This window comes from Anopheles arabiensis, chromosome 3 (assembly GCF_016920715.1).
Source record: "Anopheles arabiensis isolate DONGOLA chromosome 3, AaraD3, whole genome shotgun sequence".
NCBI lineage: Eukaryota > Metazoa > Arthropoda > Insecta > Diptera > Culicidae > Anopheles > Anopheles arabiensis.
Window position 1 is genome coordinate 56,465,520 of NC_053518.1, and position 17,218 is coordinate 56,482,737.

Below are 17,218 nucleotides of genomic sequence, written 5' to 3' on the forward strand. Positions count from 1 at the left end.
CTTCGGTATGGGCGTGAACGTTTATGAGGCTTATGTTGAATAATTTGCATCGCAGCCGGGGTGAACGGTGAACGGTGAAACCCGTTCCGAACACGCGGTGGCGGTCGTGGCAGCTGTAGTAGATGTCTTAGCAATGCTTACCACGGCTGTTGTGCACACCTTTCCCTAGCCACCGAATCTCTTACTGAGCTACGGCTCAGTGTGGCTAGGGCTTCATCAAGTTTGTTCAAGGCTCCGGCTTCGCTTAGAGTGCGTACGTTCATTGAGCCCATTTTAAGAGTAGTCCTGGGGCATTGCGTAGGGTCGGTTTCGTTAGGTCCGTTTCGAAAATTACTTTGGCTTTCTGTAGTCGGTTTAATTCAATGGGACCGGGTGATTGGCCCCGTGCCCACGTGACCGTTTTGTTTAGCGTCGGGTTGCCCCTCCGACGTTCAGGTACCCAGTTTCCCGGGAAACCCACCTCCCTCCTGGTTCGCCATGTGCCACCATCCGCCCAAGGGGTTGGATCTAGCCCATGTACCCAATCTAGGATATATGGAGGCACATGTTACCACTCTGCACGACGAGGACGTATCGGAATAGGAATTGGATGGGAGAGCTTGTATTATCCCTCGAGGGGCTTCGGATCCCATACCATTGCAGAAACTTAAAGTTCTTCTTTCTTCTTTTGGCACACCAACCGCTGCCGGTCAAGGCCTGCCTTGTGCCCACTGGTGAAGTGAGCTTGGCTTTCAATGACTTATTGTTACCATAGCAGGATAGTCAGTCCTACGTATGGGGGCACGGTCTATTCGGGGCTTGAAACCATGACGGGCATTTGTTGTTAAGTCGTTCGAGTTGACGACTGTACCACCAGACCGGCCCAGAAACTTAAAGTACTCAAACCGAAAAAGACATCAATTTTAACACAATAGATTAAAGTCATTAAAATAAGTGTTAAAGACTTTCGGATATAATCAACCGATTTTATGTACACAAAACTGTTACGTTACCTTAACTGCTTATTATTAATTTTAGCTACTATTCTCAGCTTGTAAACCATCAATTGAATGCTTTTATTTCATTTTAGGTTTGGATATTTAAATTTTATTCAAAAATATGTTTTTCTTTCAAATAAGCACGAGGGAATTGAAGCTGCACCATTGATATGATCGCAATTTACCTAATTGTCAATGCTGCTCTATACAGAAAATAACTAACACACTATATTTTGCAATACAGACAGAACGATCATATAATTACACATTATACTGATATTTAATTAGACGATTTGGAATGGTTGTTTCTTTCAGGTGCATTTGCCACTGACAGATTTCAACGAGACAGAAAAATAAACATAATTCTCAAGTTTCTATGTAAAAAAGTAATACATGTTTTAGGAAAGAAATAAATGTTTCAAAATATTCAATATTTTTCCTAAAGTTATAAAGTTAAGTTAAAGTTCAGCCCTACATCTTTTGTTTAACGTTCAGATAAAGAAATACCACAGGGTCATTAACAATGCGTTTAAATTCGAATAGCTTTAGTACTGGGACTGGCCGTAGACGAAGTTCTTAAAACCCATTTAATTACAATGCAATGGTACTTGCAATGAGAATAAATCTCGGACTAACCCGTGATTGGAATTCTCGCTGATTCTAAACAAACATCTTCTATCGTTCTAGTAAATGCATCGAAATAGTCGCAATGCGGCTCTATTGGCTTATTCCCTGTGCGTCCATTTAGGACTACGCTTTTCTACAAAACTCTTAATTCCCTCACGGCCATCAACCGTTGCTAGATTATCAACCATAATTTGCTCACCGAGTTCGTAAGCTGCACCAACGTCTAGCGATATTTGTTTGTAAAAGAACGTCTTTCCTAGTGTAATCACAGCACGGCTTTTCGATGCAATGGCCTTACAAATGTTGCTTACCTCTCCGTTCAACTGTTCTTGAGGAACAACTTTACTTACAAGTCCAGCCTGTAGAGCTTCATGTGCCGTGATTGGCAGCCCAGTGAATAGCATGTAAGCAGCTCTCATACGCGGAACGGCACGCACCACAGCAATTCCCGGAGTTGAGCAAAATATACCAAAGCTGGCCCTGTTGTGAGTAAAGATATGCAGTGAAAACAATCAACCCGAGCAACACTTTTCGCATGCGTTGTTAGTTTTGGTCGTTCGAAAGGTGCTATTACCCAGGCGTTGAAAAAGTGCTACTATCACTGCAAACAGCCATATCACAGGACGCAACAAGCTGGCATCCAGCAGCCGCCGCTAATCCGTCAACTTTTGCAATGACTGGAACGGGCGCCGACTGAATGGCGCTTATCAGCTCGGAACATTTGTGAAACACTTGCTTATGATGTTCCGATCCACGCTCGGCAGTCAATTCCTTGAGGTTATGCCCGGCTGAAAATACACGACCCTTCGCTGCCAGCACGATACACCGCAGTTCCGTATCGTGCTGATTTTCAACAATATTCCTTTGAATACTGTTCATCATTTCCAACGAAAGCGAATTGCGCGTTTTCTCATTGTCTAGCAGAATGGTGCCCACTCCATCTTTGCAGGTGTACGTAGACAGATATCTTAGCGATACACCAGCACAGTGAAGCTGTTTCTACAGGATTCGAGTTCAAGTAGCAACGTTTATCACATTTTTATCCGCATTTCAATGCAAAAATACTTACCAGAAAGTTGCCGTAGCGGGCTAACATTTTGCCGGCGTGTGATCTTGTTTTGTTTTTTTTTCCTCGCTTGTCATTCGACGCTGCTTTCAACAGAATCGGTCAGCTTATAACAAGCCGCATTTACACTGAAGGGTTTAGTCTTTTGGCGCGAGGCCACGGAGGTGATAAAATGTTGAAAAAAAAACAACTTTGTTAAAACTGCTTGTCAACTGCAAAAAAAGAGCTTTTCTCGTGGCAGCATCAAAAATCTACACATGAACAACAAAAAGCTCAAACCTATGTAAATCGATCAATATTTTGTTTAAAAAGCACTTAATAGATACATAAATCGATTACAAAACTTGCATTCTAGGAATATTACCATGCGCCAAATAGCTAGTTGTTTACTTTTTTGTTCACGCACGTCTAATTTTGTATTTTTTTGTTAACTTTTGTCAACTTTAGTTCCTGGCTACTTCAGGTTACGAAATTTTGACAAAAGCTCTTGTTCATCAAACTTTGTCAGCATGTTGTCACCTCGTGTCCATTTTAACAAATCGCAACGAAAGCTCGGAATGGGCTTTGGCTTTGCAGAACCGAACGTTCTGTTCCGATTCCTTGTTTATTCCCACAATTTCATCACGCGCATAAAGATTTTTTTTCTTTTACACAAAATTTTCATATCATCTCAACCGTTCTGAATCGCCATTTATTGTCATACTTATCCATTATCGAGCTTAGCTTAGGCGTGAATGCTAGAACCACTGTTATTACAGCTTATGATGTTTTGTGTGAACACATGCATGAGATGAAATTGGTAAATCGTGGTTAAGTAAAAAGCGTATCCTTCGTAGCAGAAATTTAAATCGCAGTGCGTCATGAAATACGCACGCCAGAACCTTTGTGTTATCACGAGTGCATATAATTTGAAATCAGTAGGTAAATTATTCGTTGATATCAAAAACAAACGGAACACCAACGACCGATCCAACAGCATAAGAAATAGTAGAAGAAGAAAAAAAAAGAATCATATTCAAGGTGATTGCATTTTAAAAGTTGCTCTTCTCGGCAAATCACACCATCCGTCTAAACTTCGGTGATGGGTCTCTTAGCGATGTAAGCTTTGACATTCTCATTATCTAGCACCTTCTGGACCACCTCCTGCAAGTTCGGGAAGTTCTCGAGCAGATTTGTCTTGGTCAGGTAGTTTAGATAGTCTAGGATACCAGCAAAATAAACATCAGCCCAGGTCGGCTTGCCAAGCACCAGGTGGCCATTGTTCTCCTTGGCGATCACGTTCAGCTTAGTCAGATAGAACGGAATCACCTCGTTGTTCAGGGTGACCATTTTTTTCTCCTTCACCATATCGTCCGGTTCGTAGGCGACAATCGCAATTTCTACGAGTAAAGAATGAAATAATGCGTCATTGGTATGGTCGCTTTCCCACCATCGACCATCAATACTCACTCAGACGAAAATCATTGATCGTATCGACAATGGCATCGATTTGCAGAGCCTCTAACGGATTATCACCGGCCAGATTGATCTGCTTGGCCACATACCGGCACATTGCCAGAGATTGGTGCACACGCTTACCATCGACCTCCAACACCGGCATCTGGCCCATGGGCATTGCTAGAAAGAGAAACGCGGACCATTGGACGGATAACGGGCAGAGGGTAGGGGAAAGAGAGAAAGAGAAATAGCGGTGTTAAATTTTAATAGTAGCTGGATTTGCGAGCGATGTAAATTTTGGTAACTTTCGCAATGTTTCTTTTTAAACATTGTTAAATTTTTTTTCTGTTTTGTTTGTGTCGTTGTATGAGATAAGCAGCTGAGTCTTGAATCCATTGGTTCTACAAAAAGAAACATAAAGAGGAAAATTCGTCTTATCACAGAACCGAATATGGCGAATGCATAGCTATGATACAGTAGTAACAACACATATCAACAGGTTTGTACTAGAAAAAATAAAAATAACACAAAGGAAGAAGATCCGCCAACAACCCGGCCCAGCCTAACGTGACTATGCAACTTTGCAGGGTTCGAAGGAGGAGCATGCTGGTTTGTTAGTAGATAAGATTATGAAACGAAATCATTGTAACTGCAGCAAGGAAAACGGAAAGAGCTTTTTCAAACTGTTTTTTTTTTTGTTGGCTCCCGTCAAGAGGGCAGACTTTGATTTTTACGGTTCTTGTTTGTCCGTGCTATCACGAACATGTTTATTTCCATATTTTTGCTGTATTTCAATTATTCCGACGCATTTCTTCTGCAGAGAAACAAAATCGTTCTGCCTCGAACTGCTTCGCGGCAGTGCAGTCGATTGTTGTTGGGCCGTTGGCTAGAATGTATATTCGGTGACACAGTTCGTCGGTGCACGCATTTCGGCGCCAGTGTATATAGCGTTTTAGATTTCAGTCTTTGGTCGTTTATCAATCCAGCTACGAATGGATTCGATCGATGTTACGTTGTCAACCACTCTCTGCAGATTCGGATGGTTTGCGACCAGATCAGACTTGGTCATGTAGTTCAAATAGTCCAAAATGGCGGTGAAATAAATGTCGGCCCAACTCAGCTGAAAAATGAGGAAAGAAAAAAATAAATAATGGATAATGGTGAATTGTTCGTGCATGGTTTGCCCGAAACCTGTGTCCATCACACATCGGTCGATCATAATTGCGAACAGCATTTACTTTAGAATTGGCCAGGTATCCATTGTTATCGCGTGCAATGTCGTCCAGCTTCTCCAGATAGAATGGAATGACCTCGTTGTTCAAAGTAACCAATTTCTTCTCCTTGATCTCATCGTCCGGCTCGTAAGAGACAACGGCAATCTCTAAAATGTTACAGGGTTTTAATGTGCGAGGTTCAGATTGAGTAGTAAAACTAAATGTCCCTACTGGTAGGAATAATCCAATCGGCCATTTTTTGCATCCTTTTCGTTAGGAAATTGCGTTTGCTCAATGGCTACTTGGTTCGCTGTGTTCAAAGAAAAACACACGTTATCAATCAATAACATTCGAAGGGTGTGCGAGACCCATCAATGCTGCCATGCGATGTGTTGTGCACATCTTTTTGCTACAAAAATCGTCCTTCCTACAAAAAAGGATTGCAAAAATATGGCCGGTAGAACCATCCGAGCAGAAGGCACTTTGCAGTGCCTTCGGAAAAATAGGGACACCGTTTAAGCGGACGCGCTTACTTAGACGGAAATCGTTCACCGTGTCGACCACGGTGTCAATCATCAAGTTCTCCCAATCATCAGCGCCGGCCAAACCGACCTGGTTGGCCAGATAGCGAGACATAGCGACCGACTGGTGCACTTTTTTGCCGTCAACCTCCAGTACCGGCATCTGACCCATCGGCATTGCTGAAACGAAAGATGGAATTGTTGGTTCATGGCAACTGGAATGATGGCCTTCGCAAAATTCTGAAGGTTTCGGAGTGGGCATATACGTATGAACAACGCTGTGGGAATGGATGGATGAATTAAGCGAGACTTGAGAGGGGGGGGGTAAATTTGTAGTACACGGACCCAGTCCGATGGAAAAAGATGTTGAAATAAAAATAAAAATGCACTCCCTGGACTCCAGAATCAGCTGCTTCAAGTGATTATATCATGTGAACGCGTGTACATGTGTGTTTATCTTGTAATCGAATGTTGTAATATCGCATATCAAAATGTATAAATTCAAAATCCAGCCAATATTAAAATTGAATCTTATCCTTAAGGTCATATTACGCATTTTGAAGTACATAAAGCAAACACTGTTTTCATTGCTGCATTCAAGATCATATTTAAAACATAACATACAAAGAAGACATGTACACTAAAATACTACCTACACACAAAACCAGGTTAATCACATGACGCTGAATCTGCAGTGAAGTTATTTTAACAAATCGTCATCATCACCACCGATACATAGGTGCATTGGTGGTACCAAAGTGGTACGCATGTGTATCGAATGGGATCAATCGATGGCTAAAATTATAGTACATCAATTGACGACAATGACGATTTCAAAGAACACGAAACATCGATAGTATTCTAACTATCTCGGTTAGAAGGTCAATCGAACCGTGCCAAACCAATCGTGACATCGGCTTTTCATCACGAGAACATCTCGGTGGCGAGGGAATACAAGACTCGGCAAGGGTCGTTTGACCGGGGACGTTGGGCGTGAGACGTACATGTATTTAGAAACTATTGCGGGTGGGATGTTATGTTAAGGTTACGGGGCGAGGTGGGGGGGGTTAAATAATCATGAGAAATCAATGTACTATCGATCTGCAGGTACGATAGTGATGAATAATTCAATTTTAGCAAAACCCCTCTGTCAGCAAATGCTAACAACAACAACAGTACAGAGACAAACTAGACACGGACAGATTGTCGAGTGACTCACTTGGCTTGAGTGCTGGCCATTCTTCGCGGGTGATCCTCACATCATCGAACGGGAGGTTGCCGTAAGACAGCAGGAACCGCAGTGGTTCGCCCAGAGCTTTAACGTTGAAATAGTAAACCTTGTAATCCGGCATGATGTTGCACTTAAGTGAAGATCTAAAGGGAAACGAATGGAGAGAGCGGTTACTTTTAAAGAAAAGCGCTTGAAACATGCTTAAAGTGTACATAAATCACAGTCATTTTCATCTATAAATTGGAACGATCTGCAATTACTCAATATACTTCAATCAGATAGAATAGTTACTTTTGAGTCTCTAAATTATCTGTGCATCATAATGAATTAATTCATAGCATTATTAAGTTGTTCCAAATTCGCCTTTCCTATTTGATCTTTTTATGTTCACATGAACATGACAAAAATACATATTTTGTAAGCAGCAAATGCAGCAAATACTTAAGCACAATTGAATCGAACCTTATTACCAAACCAACACAATCGCTATACCTTCTTGTTCTCCATCTTTTCTAGAACTACCTTTGGAGGTTAAACTATTTCTATTTGGATTTTTGGTAACACATTTTCATAACTACTTCAGCTTTTTGCCAGTAAAAGTAAATCTTCTTAAGCGAAAACAAGATTTGTGTTTAGTAAACACCATCAAAAATCATGCTTCTCCGCACTGAACCGACACACCGGGCTACTTGGATGAAGATTGATTTAACCTTGATCACCCAATTGTGCTGATGCGACTGTTCTCCAAACCGGTTGCTCCAGGACCAGTACCGCAAACTTTACCCCATGCAAACACACGCGTTTAATATTTTGTTGCACTATATTCGCTGTTTCGTAGGGTGTACGACGCAAAGAATTCATAAAGTTTTGCCAACATGTTAAGCATTACACGGCTTTTGCATTACACGTACTGGTACTGCTACAATACTGCACTGCACCTCGAACGCAACTCGAAGCGAAACAATACATTTTATTTACACTTTAGCACCCCATGTCTTTGCTGGTCTCTGTTTTGATCGAACAATGTACTTTCGATAACGCTCATCACCCACTGGTATGCATTATGCTTTAACCTTCATCGACGCGCACTAGCTTACCTGCTGATCGAACTTGAGCTAAGAATATGGTCAGACTAAAACAAGCGTGCGTACCGCTCGCTTATTTATCCCAAAACCCGGCAACCCGGCAGTGTGGTATTTGTGCGTATTCGGGACCCATGTGTAACGCGCACACTCGTCGTTGCCATACGAACGTGTCGTAGTTACTTGAACGATCAGTCTTATCTCCGTGCTATCGCGCCGTCGTCGTGCAAGGGCTCGCTTCACCCGAACTTTTGTGTCAAAGTAGGTGTTTTTTCGGTGTCTCTCTCGAAGAATATATTATGAGAACTTATGATGTGTTTTTGTTTCGTTTCTGAGATACATTGCGCTGAAACATTTGCAATATTAATAATCATTTTCATCAATTTTTGAAGAGTTTTTTTTACTACAATACGTAGAAGCTTGCCAACGTTTACTAAACTTCATGGACCACGTTTTTACCTAAACTTCCTGGACCTATTTTAATCATCAGTTGAGCGGTTGAAGAATGAGACACAAACACGGTACTTGTTAAAAAACACCGCTTGCTCAGCTGGTCAACAAAACCGCCGATAACGAATATCTGAAACGAAACGATAGATCATGCAATAGGCGAGTCATACCACGAGTGGCGGTATTGGGCATGCCCTACATCACAGATCCATTGATCGTGAAACAGATTTTCGAATTTGTTCAATGCTGCGATATATATCGATGGTAGCGGGCTGTTTTACGCAGTTTTATTTTTACTTATCACGTACCCCCATCCACCGTGTTGTTACCCTGTTCGGGTGGCCTGTATTACATTTTCTTGGTCAGCGTGCGACAATTACATCTGAACGAGTTTGCTCCCATGTCAAGCCCATTTTGGCTATTGGTATTATGCAATGTGGTACAGAACGAACAACAGTTTAGCACATAGGTACAACTAACCAATTGCGGGTCAGCTAAGATTTGTTTTAACTTTTGATTGTTAATAATTTTGCAACGATATTTTATTAAAAAAAAATCTTTCATATAACAAAAATCATTAAGCACGAAGATAGGAGGATGGACTGGTTTCAAAATGGTTTCAACTGTTTTCAAAGTGACCTGATAAGCTTATCAAACATTGATACTATGATATGATTCAGTTGATGTTTTCTTACGCCGCCCAACAAGGTGGAGCTTCTTTACTTGATGTCTTCTTCATTTAAACTTCACGGGAACGCTGGAAGGTTCTTTAATGATAATTTTTAGCCATCATTGCCTTTTTTTAGAGCACCCCGTTATCGCGAGCGATGCATTGTATATAGAAATAATGACATCATGATGTCTGTTTTTGAGCAACAGTATTCAATATTAAAATTGATCTACAATTGCATCAAGTGTCGAAGCATGGCCACGTGCAAGCGAGTGTAGAATATAAAATATTACTTTATTATTTTAATGTTCAATATACAATTATACTAATCGAAGTACTGAGATGGAATATAAACAAGTTGGTTACAGCAGTGAAACATTCGGCACGGTCATTGGCCACGTCTTGACCTCACTTCACAGCACGTCAAGCTCCGGCGGTAGTGGAATCTTTTTCGAAAGAGCAAACTTTCGCAACGCCTCGTATTTGTTACGGAGCGAATCGTTCTCTTCCTGCAATCGACCGGTTTCCTCGTGCATCAGCTCCATATCCCGCCATTCTTGTGATTTTTCCGTCTCCAGTTCATCCTTCTGCTCGATGCGCTTTATGCGGCAACTGGCGGCATATCCTCGATTTTTCAACGTACGACGCCGCTGCTTCATGCGCACAATTTCCTCGCGGGTTAGACCTCTCATTTTAAGCGTACGATTGAGATCGCGTACCGTAATCGACACCAGCTCATCGTCACTAATATCGGGGATGGGACAGGGGGATAGTGGGGCCTGCAAATCATAATTAAGCAAACGGATCGATCGGTTTTACTACGAATGGATGTTAAACATCGCGGTATGGATAATTACTTCATTCCAGTGAATAGATTTCGGGCGCATCATTGACTACAAATACAGAAAGGGGTACACATTTCGATGGATATGAGATTAATTCTAGCACACTATACGAAACGAGTGGTAGACATGTTGCACATACGCTGCTGCTGGCAACACACTCAGGGGTAATTGCTACCGATAGTTAAAATAGATGCTTCATTTGTGTATTGAATGTTACTTTACCTGAGTAGTTTTACGTTCCCGTTTAATTTCCTGCGGCATTTTACGTAGTTTGGATCTTGCACAGCACACTACCTGCTCGGCACTTTCTAGAAGACGCACATCTATTCAGTTATCGATCGAATCGAACCGAATGTGTTCCTATGGGTAGAATGTTTTAGGTGACGCCATGCAATGAAAAAAGGGCACAAACCAGATAGTGCTGAGAAAAACCGAATAAAGCAAATTGCAAGTCATGTTCGGGTCATTATATTTGTACACTTACCCTGAGCCCTATAGAGCTGTACTGCAACCAGAACCAATGACGAACGCTTTCGTAGTCTCTCGACACTTTTGAGATTTGAAATATTATGACATACGATCTGCACCAACTATAAAGTTTAATTAAACTTTTGTAGAATGATGTTTAAAGTTATTATGAATTCTGCACGATTTTCCTTATTCCATTCTTTGAAATTCACGAGATCAAGGCTAGTTGTTGTTCCACGACTTATTTGTAAGCAATAACCTTCATAGAGCAGGTTGGGCCAAATCCATTGATCTGACATCAGGAACAGCATGAATGTTTGACATTTCAACGGTTATAAAACAGTTTCAAACCATGTGACGATTTCAGTAATTAATAGTTTTAGTTCTTTTTATTTACAAATTAATTTATTAATTAAATATTGTAACCAATTACCGTAGTTCAAATCTCGGATTTTTTTTTAAACTAAACCAGATTTATTTTAATAACGGACGAGAACCAAAAGTCGTTGCAGTGATATAGATAGGGTAACTGTACCAGTTTTCGGCAGGCTAGTGCAGCAGTTTCACAAAAATTGCTCACACATCAATATTTTTCATTATTTTTCTTGAAAGTGTTGTTATTATGGTTGATAAAGTATCATAGTATGTTACAATATTTTTTATTTGCCGGTTCAAAGCCCTTTTTCATAAATATTCGTGAAAATGCAAACATTGATTTTGCTCCTATTTTCGGCAGTTTGTTCCTATTTTCGGCAGGCTGTGTTCCTATTTTCGGCAGCGCGAATACGGGTCAGAAAATGTTTGTATCAATGTGAATATGTACAAAAAATGTTTAAAGCAATTTAACACTCTTACTTTCCTAAGATAGGTGTTTAAAACCACTTTAATTATTAATTTTATGTTGCTTATTTTGGCCCGTTTTGACAGCCATTTTGATGCGACGTTTAAACAGAGCAGCCATTGACAGTTTGATGGTTATAGCGTACGGTGCAAACTGGCTTACAAATATTTATTTTTCTCTTAAGTTAGTGCATTGTTTGTCGTAAAATTGGTGATATTTGGTACAAGAAAGGTCATATTATTTGTCGACATACGCATTTTAGTGTTCTGATCAATTTTAAAAGGAATATTCAACCAAATTTAAAGTGTGTTATTGTTCCGAGTTTCGGCAGGAGCCCACAACATTGAGCTGTCAAAAATGATCATTTACTGTGTACCTATTTTCGGCAGCATTTAAAGTGAAAAATAACTTGTTTATCGTGATTTTAAAATTTTGAACAAGTTAAATAAATTAAATAAGCATAAAATCTTTTATATACACCATTTTTTCATTGTTTTACTGTTCTGATTCTCTTAATCACAAAACCTGCCGAACGATTGGCTGACAGCAAAGCTGCCGAAAAAAAGCACAATTTATTTGATATTTTGAAAAATACGTAATGAAATGGTGTGAAACTTCGTACAGTGGCCGGCAATATAAAGTGGCCACTACTTACAATTTTATATTTTTTCCATTTTTTCCGTGAAAGATGAAGTTATTGTACTGCTTTATTTTTTGAAACATTGTTCGTGATATGCTTAAGAATGCGCAGTACCATAGCATGACAAAAATGAGAAGTTTGCTACAAGAAAAAATATTTTTTCCAAAATTGATCAAAATCACTGTGCCAAAATAAAGTGCCCACTTTATTCATTCTACAGAAAATATTTTTCTGAACAAATATAACACTAAACTTATAATTTATATGCGTTCCTCTTGCATTCTTTACATGTTCGAGGATCTTTGACATAATTTAGTTTTGTTTTATTTGCACATATTTGGCATTTATTCTTCCTAAGAGTATTTCAGAACTTTAACATATTTTATTTTTCCTAATCACGTCATTCTCACCACATTTGCATCAAAATTTGCACACGAAATCTCGATAGTATTAAAGTTAAGACTAAGTAGGAGCCATTAAAGAAGTTTTATTCGATTTGATTGAAAAAAAATTAAAAAATTCTTCGTGTGTAACTTGAGTCGTCTTCCTGTTGTAACATAAATTTATTTACTAACTCCGTATTTTTCACAGAAAACAGATAAATTCACACAGGATGCTTATATAGGTATAAGCTTTCATTATGCTGTCGATTCATACCATGCTCCCCACTCCTCGCATAGAAAACCCCTCCCTGGTCATCACATTGCACTCTTCATACATATTGGTTTGTTGGATCGCGTCTAGTTATTTTTGAACATCAGTTCTAATTTGGACTCATCTGTCCAAATACCAGTTTTTCAACAATCTAACGATATATCTGCATGTTCTTGATCATATTGAAGCCAATTGGCTTTGTTAGATTGCTGTAGCTCGAGCGAGGAAGTTGAAGGACGCCACATCTAACAGGCAGTAAATTACGAAAATTGCAATGTGATAGCTAGGGGTGTTTATCTTTAGGAGTAGCGTAAAAACTGGTGTGAATCGAAAGTACAACTATGGCTGATACCTTTTTTAACATTCTTCATCAATACTTTGGGATATTTCTTTTTTAAAAAATGGGGTTTGAAAACTAAAAACATGTTCCTACAGGCTAACATCTCAACACACACAATCAATTCAAAAAACATTTCTCAACTAGTATCGTATGAAACACCTTGCATGTCCTCCATGAAGTCTAAATCTTGGTTCCATAGAGAATTTGAGGCAGATTCTATGTGCGAAGGTGGATAAAACTGGTGTCACAAACAAATAAATTGAAATTTAAAGCTCTTGATAACGCTTGAGAAGAACCAGATCCAAAAACTAGATGCAGAACTAGATAAACCTTTAAAAATTAGAAAAAAATACGCCAAAGATCCTCGAACATGTAAAGAATGCAAGAGGAACGCATATAAATTATAAGTTTAGTGTTATATTTGTTCAGAAAAATATTTTCTGTAGAATGAATAAAGTGGGCACTTTATTTTGGCACAGTGATTTTGATCAATTTTGGAAAAAATATTTTTTCTTGTAGCAAACTTCTCATTTTTGTCATGCTATGGTACTGCGCATTCTTAAGCATATCACGAACAATGTTTCAAAAAATAAAGCAGTACAATAACTTCATCTTTCACGGAAAAAATGGAAAAAATATAAAATTGTAAGTAGTGGCCACTTTATATTGCCGGCCACTGTATGTGAATATCAAATAAGTACACTTTCACTGCAAAATTGTATTTTGTGAAATTTTTTACCGCATTTGTGCAGAATTTAACGTTTTTAGCTACCCTGACGAAAATAGGTACACTGCCGAAAACTGGTACATTACCCTATGTGCCTTTGCCGCAAAAGTCGGAGCACGTCCGCAGAGTACGAGCGGCTCACAGCGCGCCATTTCCAAACGTCAATCGGTCTTGTTTACAGCTGAAATAAAGCGGCAATTGATATCAACGATGGATGCAACAAATTCAGTTTCGAAGGTTTGTTTATAGCAGATTTTAAAATTAAACACTTTTCCACATCTCAATGCTCTTTCAATCTTTCAGGGGGTATTTGTGTTTATAAATGGAGCAACGCGTGTCAAAGGACGCAAAAAGACGCAACGTTGTAACAGCCTCCTAGACACGAGCACAACAAAGCAGCATTGGTTTCGTATGTACAAAACGCACTGGGAACGTTTGCGGCAAATGATACTGAAGATGCAAACAAGTAGCTATGGAAAAATTATCGATGACTTGTTGAAATTCATTGAAAGCTGCCAGCAAACGGACACGTACGAGGGATTTCTTCCTACTGCGGCATTGCTTACTGGTATCAATCAAACCGACCATCTCTCCCAGTTCGAGAAGCTGGCCGAAGATATCCACAACAACACACTCTCGATTGTTGTGCTGCTGCCGTCCCGTGATGGATCCAGTCTTAAGCAGGCCGTGGAAACGATTGTTGCTAAATGTATACACGGCCAACAAACAGATACTGCAGAGGAGAAGCCGCTTCGTAAAAATCAGCTCAATCTGGACGTACTGCATGCATGGTACACTGAAACGCATATAAACTGTCGCGTTAAGCCAAAACTCACCATTATTATCCCAGACTTTGAACTGTTCAATCCGCTGGTTCTGCAAGATCTGATACTTATACTGGAGTGAGTATTTTCTATCAGTCGTCAAGTTTGCCTTGTTTGTAAACCATTTTTCTCTAAATTTTTAGTTCTTACGCAACAACGTTGCCGTTCGTGCTTGTATTTGGTGTGGCAACTGCTATTTCGACTATTCACAATGTACTGCCATATCATGTCACTAGCAAAATCAAGCTATCCATTTTTCAATCGGAACCATCGGCGACCAATCTCAACAAAATCCTGGACGAAGTTGTGCTAACACCTTTCTGCCCTTTTCATCTGTCCGGGAAAGTGTTTAAACTGCTTTTGGACATTTTCCTGTTTTACGATTTTTCCGTCAACGGTTTTATTCAGGGGTTCAAGTTCGCCTTCCTGGATCACTACTTTCAACAACCAATTAATGCGCTCAGTGCCATCATCGACGACGCAGACGATTTACAAGCAATCATCAACGAATTGACATCGGCCGAGCTGGAACAGATACGGCAGCTACCCTCATTCCGTCCTTATGTGGAATCTCTTCAAAATCCCCAGGAAGTCATCGACATCCTTACGAACGATGGCTACTTCAAGCGATCTCTCACGCCAATGATAATGAAGGTGCATAACTATTGGTTTACTTTTCACTGCGCACTGCAAATACTGCATACACTTGTATCCGACCTTCCCAAGGCACCGTTGGGACGGCAACTCCGTGAACTCTATTGTCAGTGTGTGTCTTGCGACGTTACTGAACTGCCCGAGTTCAAGGAATGCATGCAATTGCTATCGTTCCTGTCGAAGGAAGAAATGTTGTTGAAGATTAAACAGGTGCTGGATGTGGTGTTACAGTGGGTTGATCGGAACGATCAATTGAACATTGAAGGTTGCGTGGTGTACGAAGTAGCACCGTTGGAGGCAATGGCAAACGGTTTGGCGATACTATCCGAGGAGCTAGCAGTTGCTAGTCACGAACAAATCGACGTAGATACACAGCAGGACAAACAAACTCTACTGTCTAGCCAAATGGGACGCCAAGAGCTGCGGGAAAAGCTGTTGACGGCGGCGAAACATGCTAAAAGTGAATCTGCTACCACCCGAGCTGTAGGCAAGATAATGGATTATTTTCTAGGCAATATCTTCCAACGACACCTTCACCCACCGACAGGCAAAAAAGTGCCATTCATTGAACTGTTTCTGTACAATGACAGTTCGTTCATTCGTCAGCATATCATTGGTGCTCCTAGGGCCGCAGTTCACACTGCTCTCAACAATCCCCAATTTTACACGCAATGTGAATGCTGCACTCTCGATGAATCCTCCTGCATTATCCCATCCTTGCCAGATCTTTCAATCGCATATAAACTTCACTTGGAGTGTGGTCGGATGATAAATCTGTTCGATTGGCTGCAAGCATTCCGTACCGTAATCGATGATGTCAACAGTGACGGTGCAGAACAACAGATCGATCCAGTAATTCAGTAAGTATTTAGAAGTTTTCAACACCATTGATTTTTTATAGCAATTTTTAAAATTCTTTCCCTTTTATGAACAGGGCTCGCTTCACTCGAGCAGTTGCGGAACTGCAGTTTCTAGGTTTTATAAAAACATCCAAAACCAAAACCGATCACGTCACAAGACTTACATGGTGAAAATGTAGCATTACAATTACAGAGAATAAGTATTGTTTTTAAATACCTGTCGGTGTGCCTAAGTTTTCTAAGAATCCACTATTTATGTTAGGCGTGTTCTCAAATTTATCTATAAATCTTAAAATATTGTATAAATCCTTTTCGAATACATAAAGTGCACCAAATCAAAATCCATTGGTCTGGGATTTTTTTATGGTAATGGTGATTAATTGATTCACAAAATAACCTTTCTACATGAAATGCTTTGTCTAAAAACTCCTGTAGCATAGCAATGAATTCAATTATATACGTTTGAGTCCATTCAGCTTCAACTGTCCAAACAGTTTTTAATATATCATTATTCCTTTTCATTCAAAGTATGTTGCAATACAAAAAGTATTAAAATTCATGCTGAAAGTGAAATAATGATTTGTAGCATGGATCATCATCAATCGCACATAGATTTTATTTTATTTTTTTACGTTAGCGTTAGCATAAACAGCGTTTCACTGTTCATCTACACAGTCTGTACCCGAGATATGCGATTTTCTAAGTTTGACAGTCAAATGGAAAACAAATTGATTTTTTTGCTAAAAAGTGCTTAAAAGCCAGAAATATCAAAATTATCGGTACAAGTTCTATTAAATCGCCGAAGCGTGGAGCAGCGTTTATACGGGTACCTTTTATTCGGCTGTCCGCTTATCCGTGCTGTTCAGAAATGACAGTCTAGTACAAAGGGAACATTTCGTGCTGAGGAGAGTATTTGAAATAATGCTTACCAAGCCCATTGTCATAGCAAAAAACGCTATATTTTATGGCACATTTCAGATATTCTCATCGGAAAACCATAAAGGTAATAAAAACTGGTTTTACCAAAATATAATATGAATGAAAAACAAATATCAGGAATTTGTGATAAAATATACAGACATCCCCCGAG

The 17,218-nt window shown here is 39.8% G+C and overlaps 4 protein-coding genes across 7 annotated transcripts; 1 reads left to right on the forward strand and 3 right to left on the reverse strand.

The window, feature by feature from the left end:
• Positions 1-1,169: 1,169 nt before the first annotated feature.
• On the reverse strand, positions 1,170-3,114 carry LOC120903711 (enoyl-CoA hydratase domain-containing protein 3, mitochondrial). Its single transcript, XM_040313308.1, has 3 exons — positions 2,674-3,114; positions 2,179-2,603; positions 1,170-2,084 (listed from the first exon to the last, which is right to left on the reverse strand). Exons 1-3 carry the CDS (start codon positions 2,698-2,700, stop codon positions 1,703-1,705), a joined length of 834 nt encoding a protein of 277 aa, XP_040169242.1. The 5' UTR covers positions 2,701-3,114; the 3' UTR covers positions 1,170-1,702.
• A 565-nt stretch (positions 3,115-3,679) lies between these two features.
• LOC120901071 (glutathione S-transferase) lies at positions 3,680-8,302 on the reverse strand. Its single transcript, XM_040308777.1, has 7 exons — positions 8,171-8,302; positions 7,062-7,216; positions 5,855-6,022; positions 5,346-5,488; positions 5,062-5,227; positions 4,120-4,287; positions 3,680-4,049 (listed from the first exon to the last, which is right to left on the reverse strand). Exons 2-7 carry the CDS (start codon positions 7,192-7,194, stop codon positions 3,739-3,741), a joined length of 1,089 nt encoding a protein of 362 aa, XP_040164711.1. The 5' UTR covers positions 7,195-7,216; positions 8,171-8,302; the 3' UTR covers positions 3,680-3,738.
• Positions 8,303-9,493: 1,191 nt separating this feature from the next.
• On the reverse strand, positions 9,494-10,856 carry LOC120903714 (transcription factor MafK). 4 transcript variants are annotated; one of them, XM_040313314.1, is made up of 4 exons: positions 10,699-10,854; positions 10,343-10,480; positions 10,133-10,168; positions 9,494-10,054 (listed from the first exon to the last, which is right to left on the reverse strand). In XM_040313314.1, the coding sequence occupies exons 2-4, from the start codon at positions 10,379-10,381 to the stop codon at positions 9,689-9,691; spliced, it is 441 nt and encodes a 146-aa protein (XP_040169248.1). In that variant the 5' UTR covers positions 10,382-10,480; positions 10,699-10,854; the 3' UTR covers positions 9,494-9,688. The 4 variants fall into 4 exon arrangements, with proteins under 4 accessions (XP_040169248.1, XP_040169246.1, XP_040169247.1 ...); XM_040313312.1 differs by having other exon boundaries at positions 10,605-10,854; XM_040313313.1 differs by having other exon boundaries at positions 10,343-10,541; positions 10,605-10,854.
• Positions 10,857-13,872: 3,016 nt separating this feature from the next.
• LOC120903696 (origin recognition complex subunit 3) lies at positions 13,873-16,469 on the forward strand. Its single transcript, XM_040313276.1, has 4 exons — positions 13,873-14,027; positions 14,094-14,692; positions 14,758-16,128; positions 16,203-16,469. Exons 1-4 carry the CDS (start codon positions 14,001-14,003, stop codon positions 16,297-16,299), a joined length of 2,094 nt encoding a protein of 697 aa, XP_040169210.1. The 5' UTR covers positions 13,873-14,000; the 3' UTR covers positions 16,300-16,469.
• The last annotated feature ends 749 nt before the right edge of the window (positions 16,470-17,218 follow it).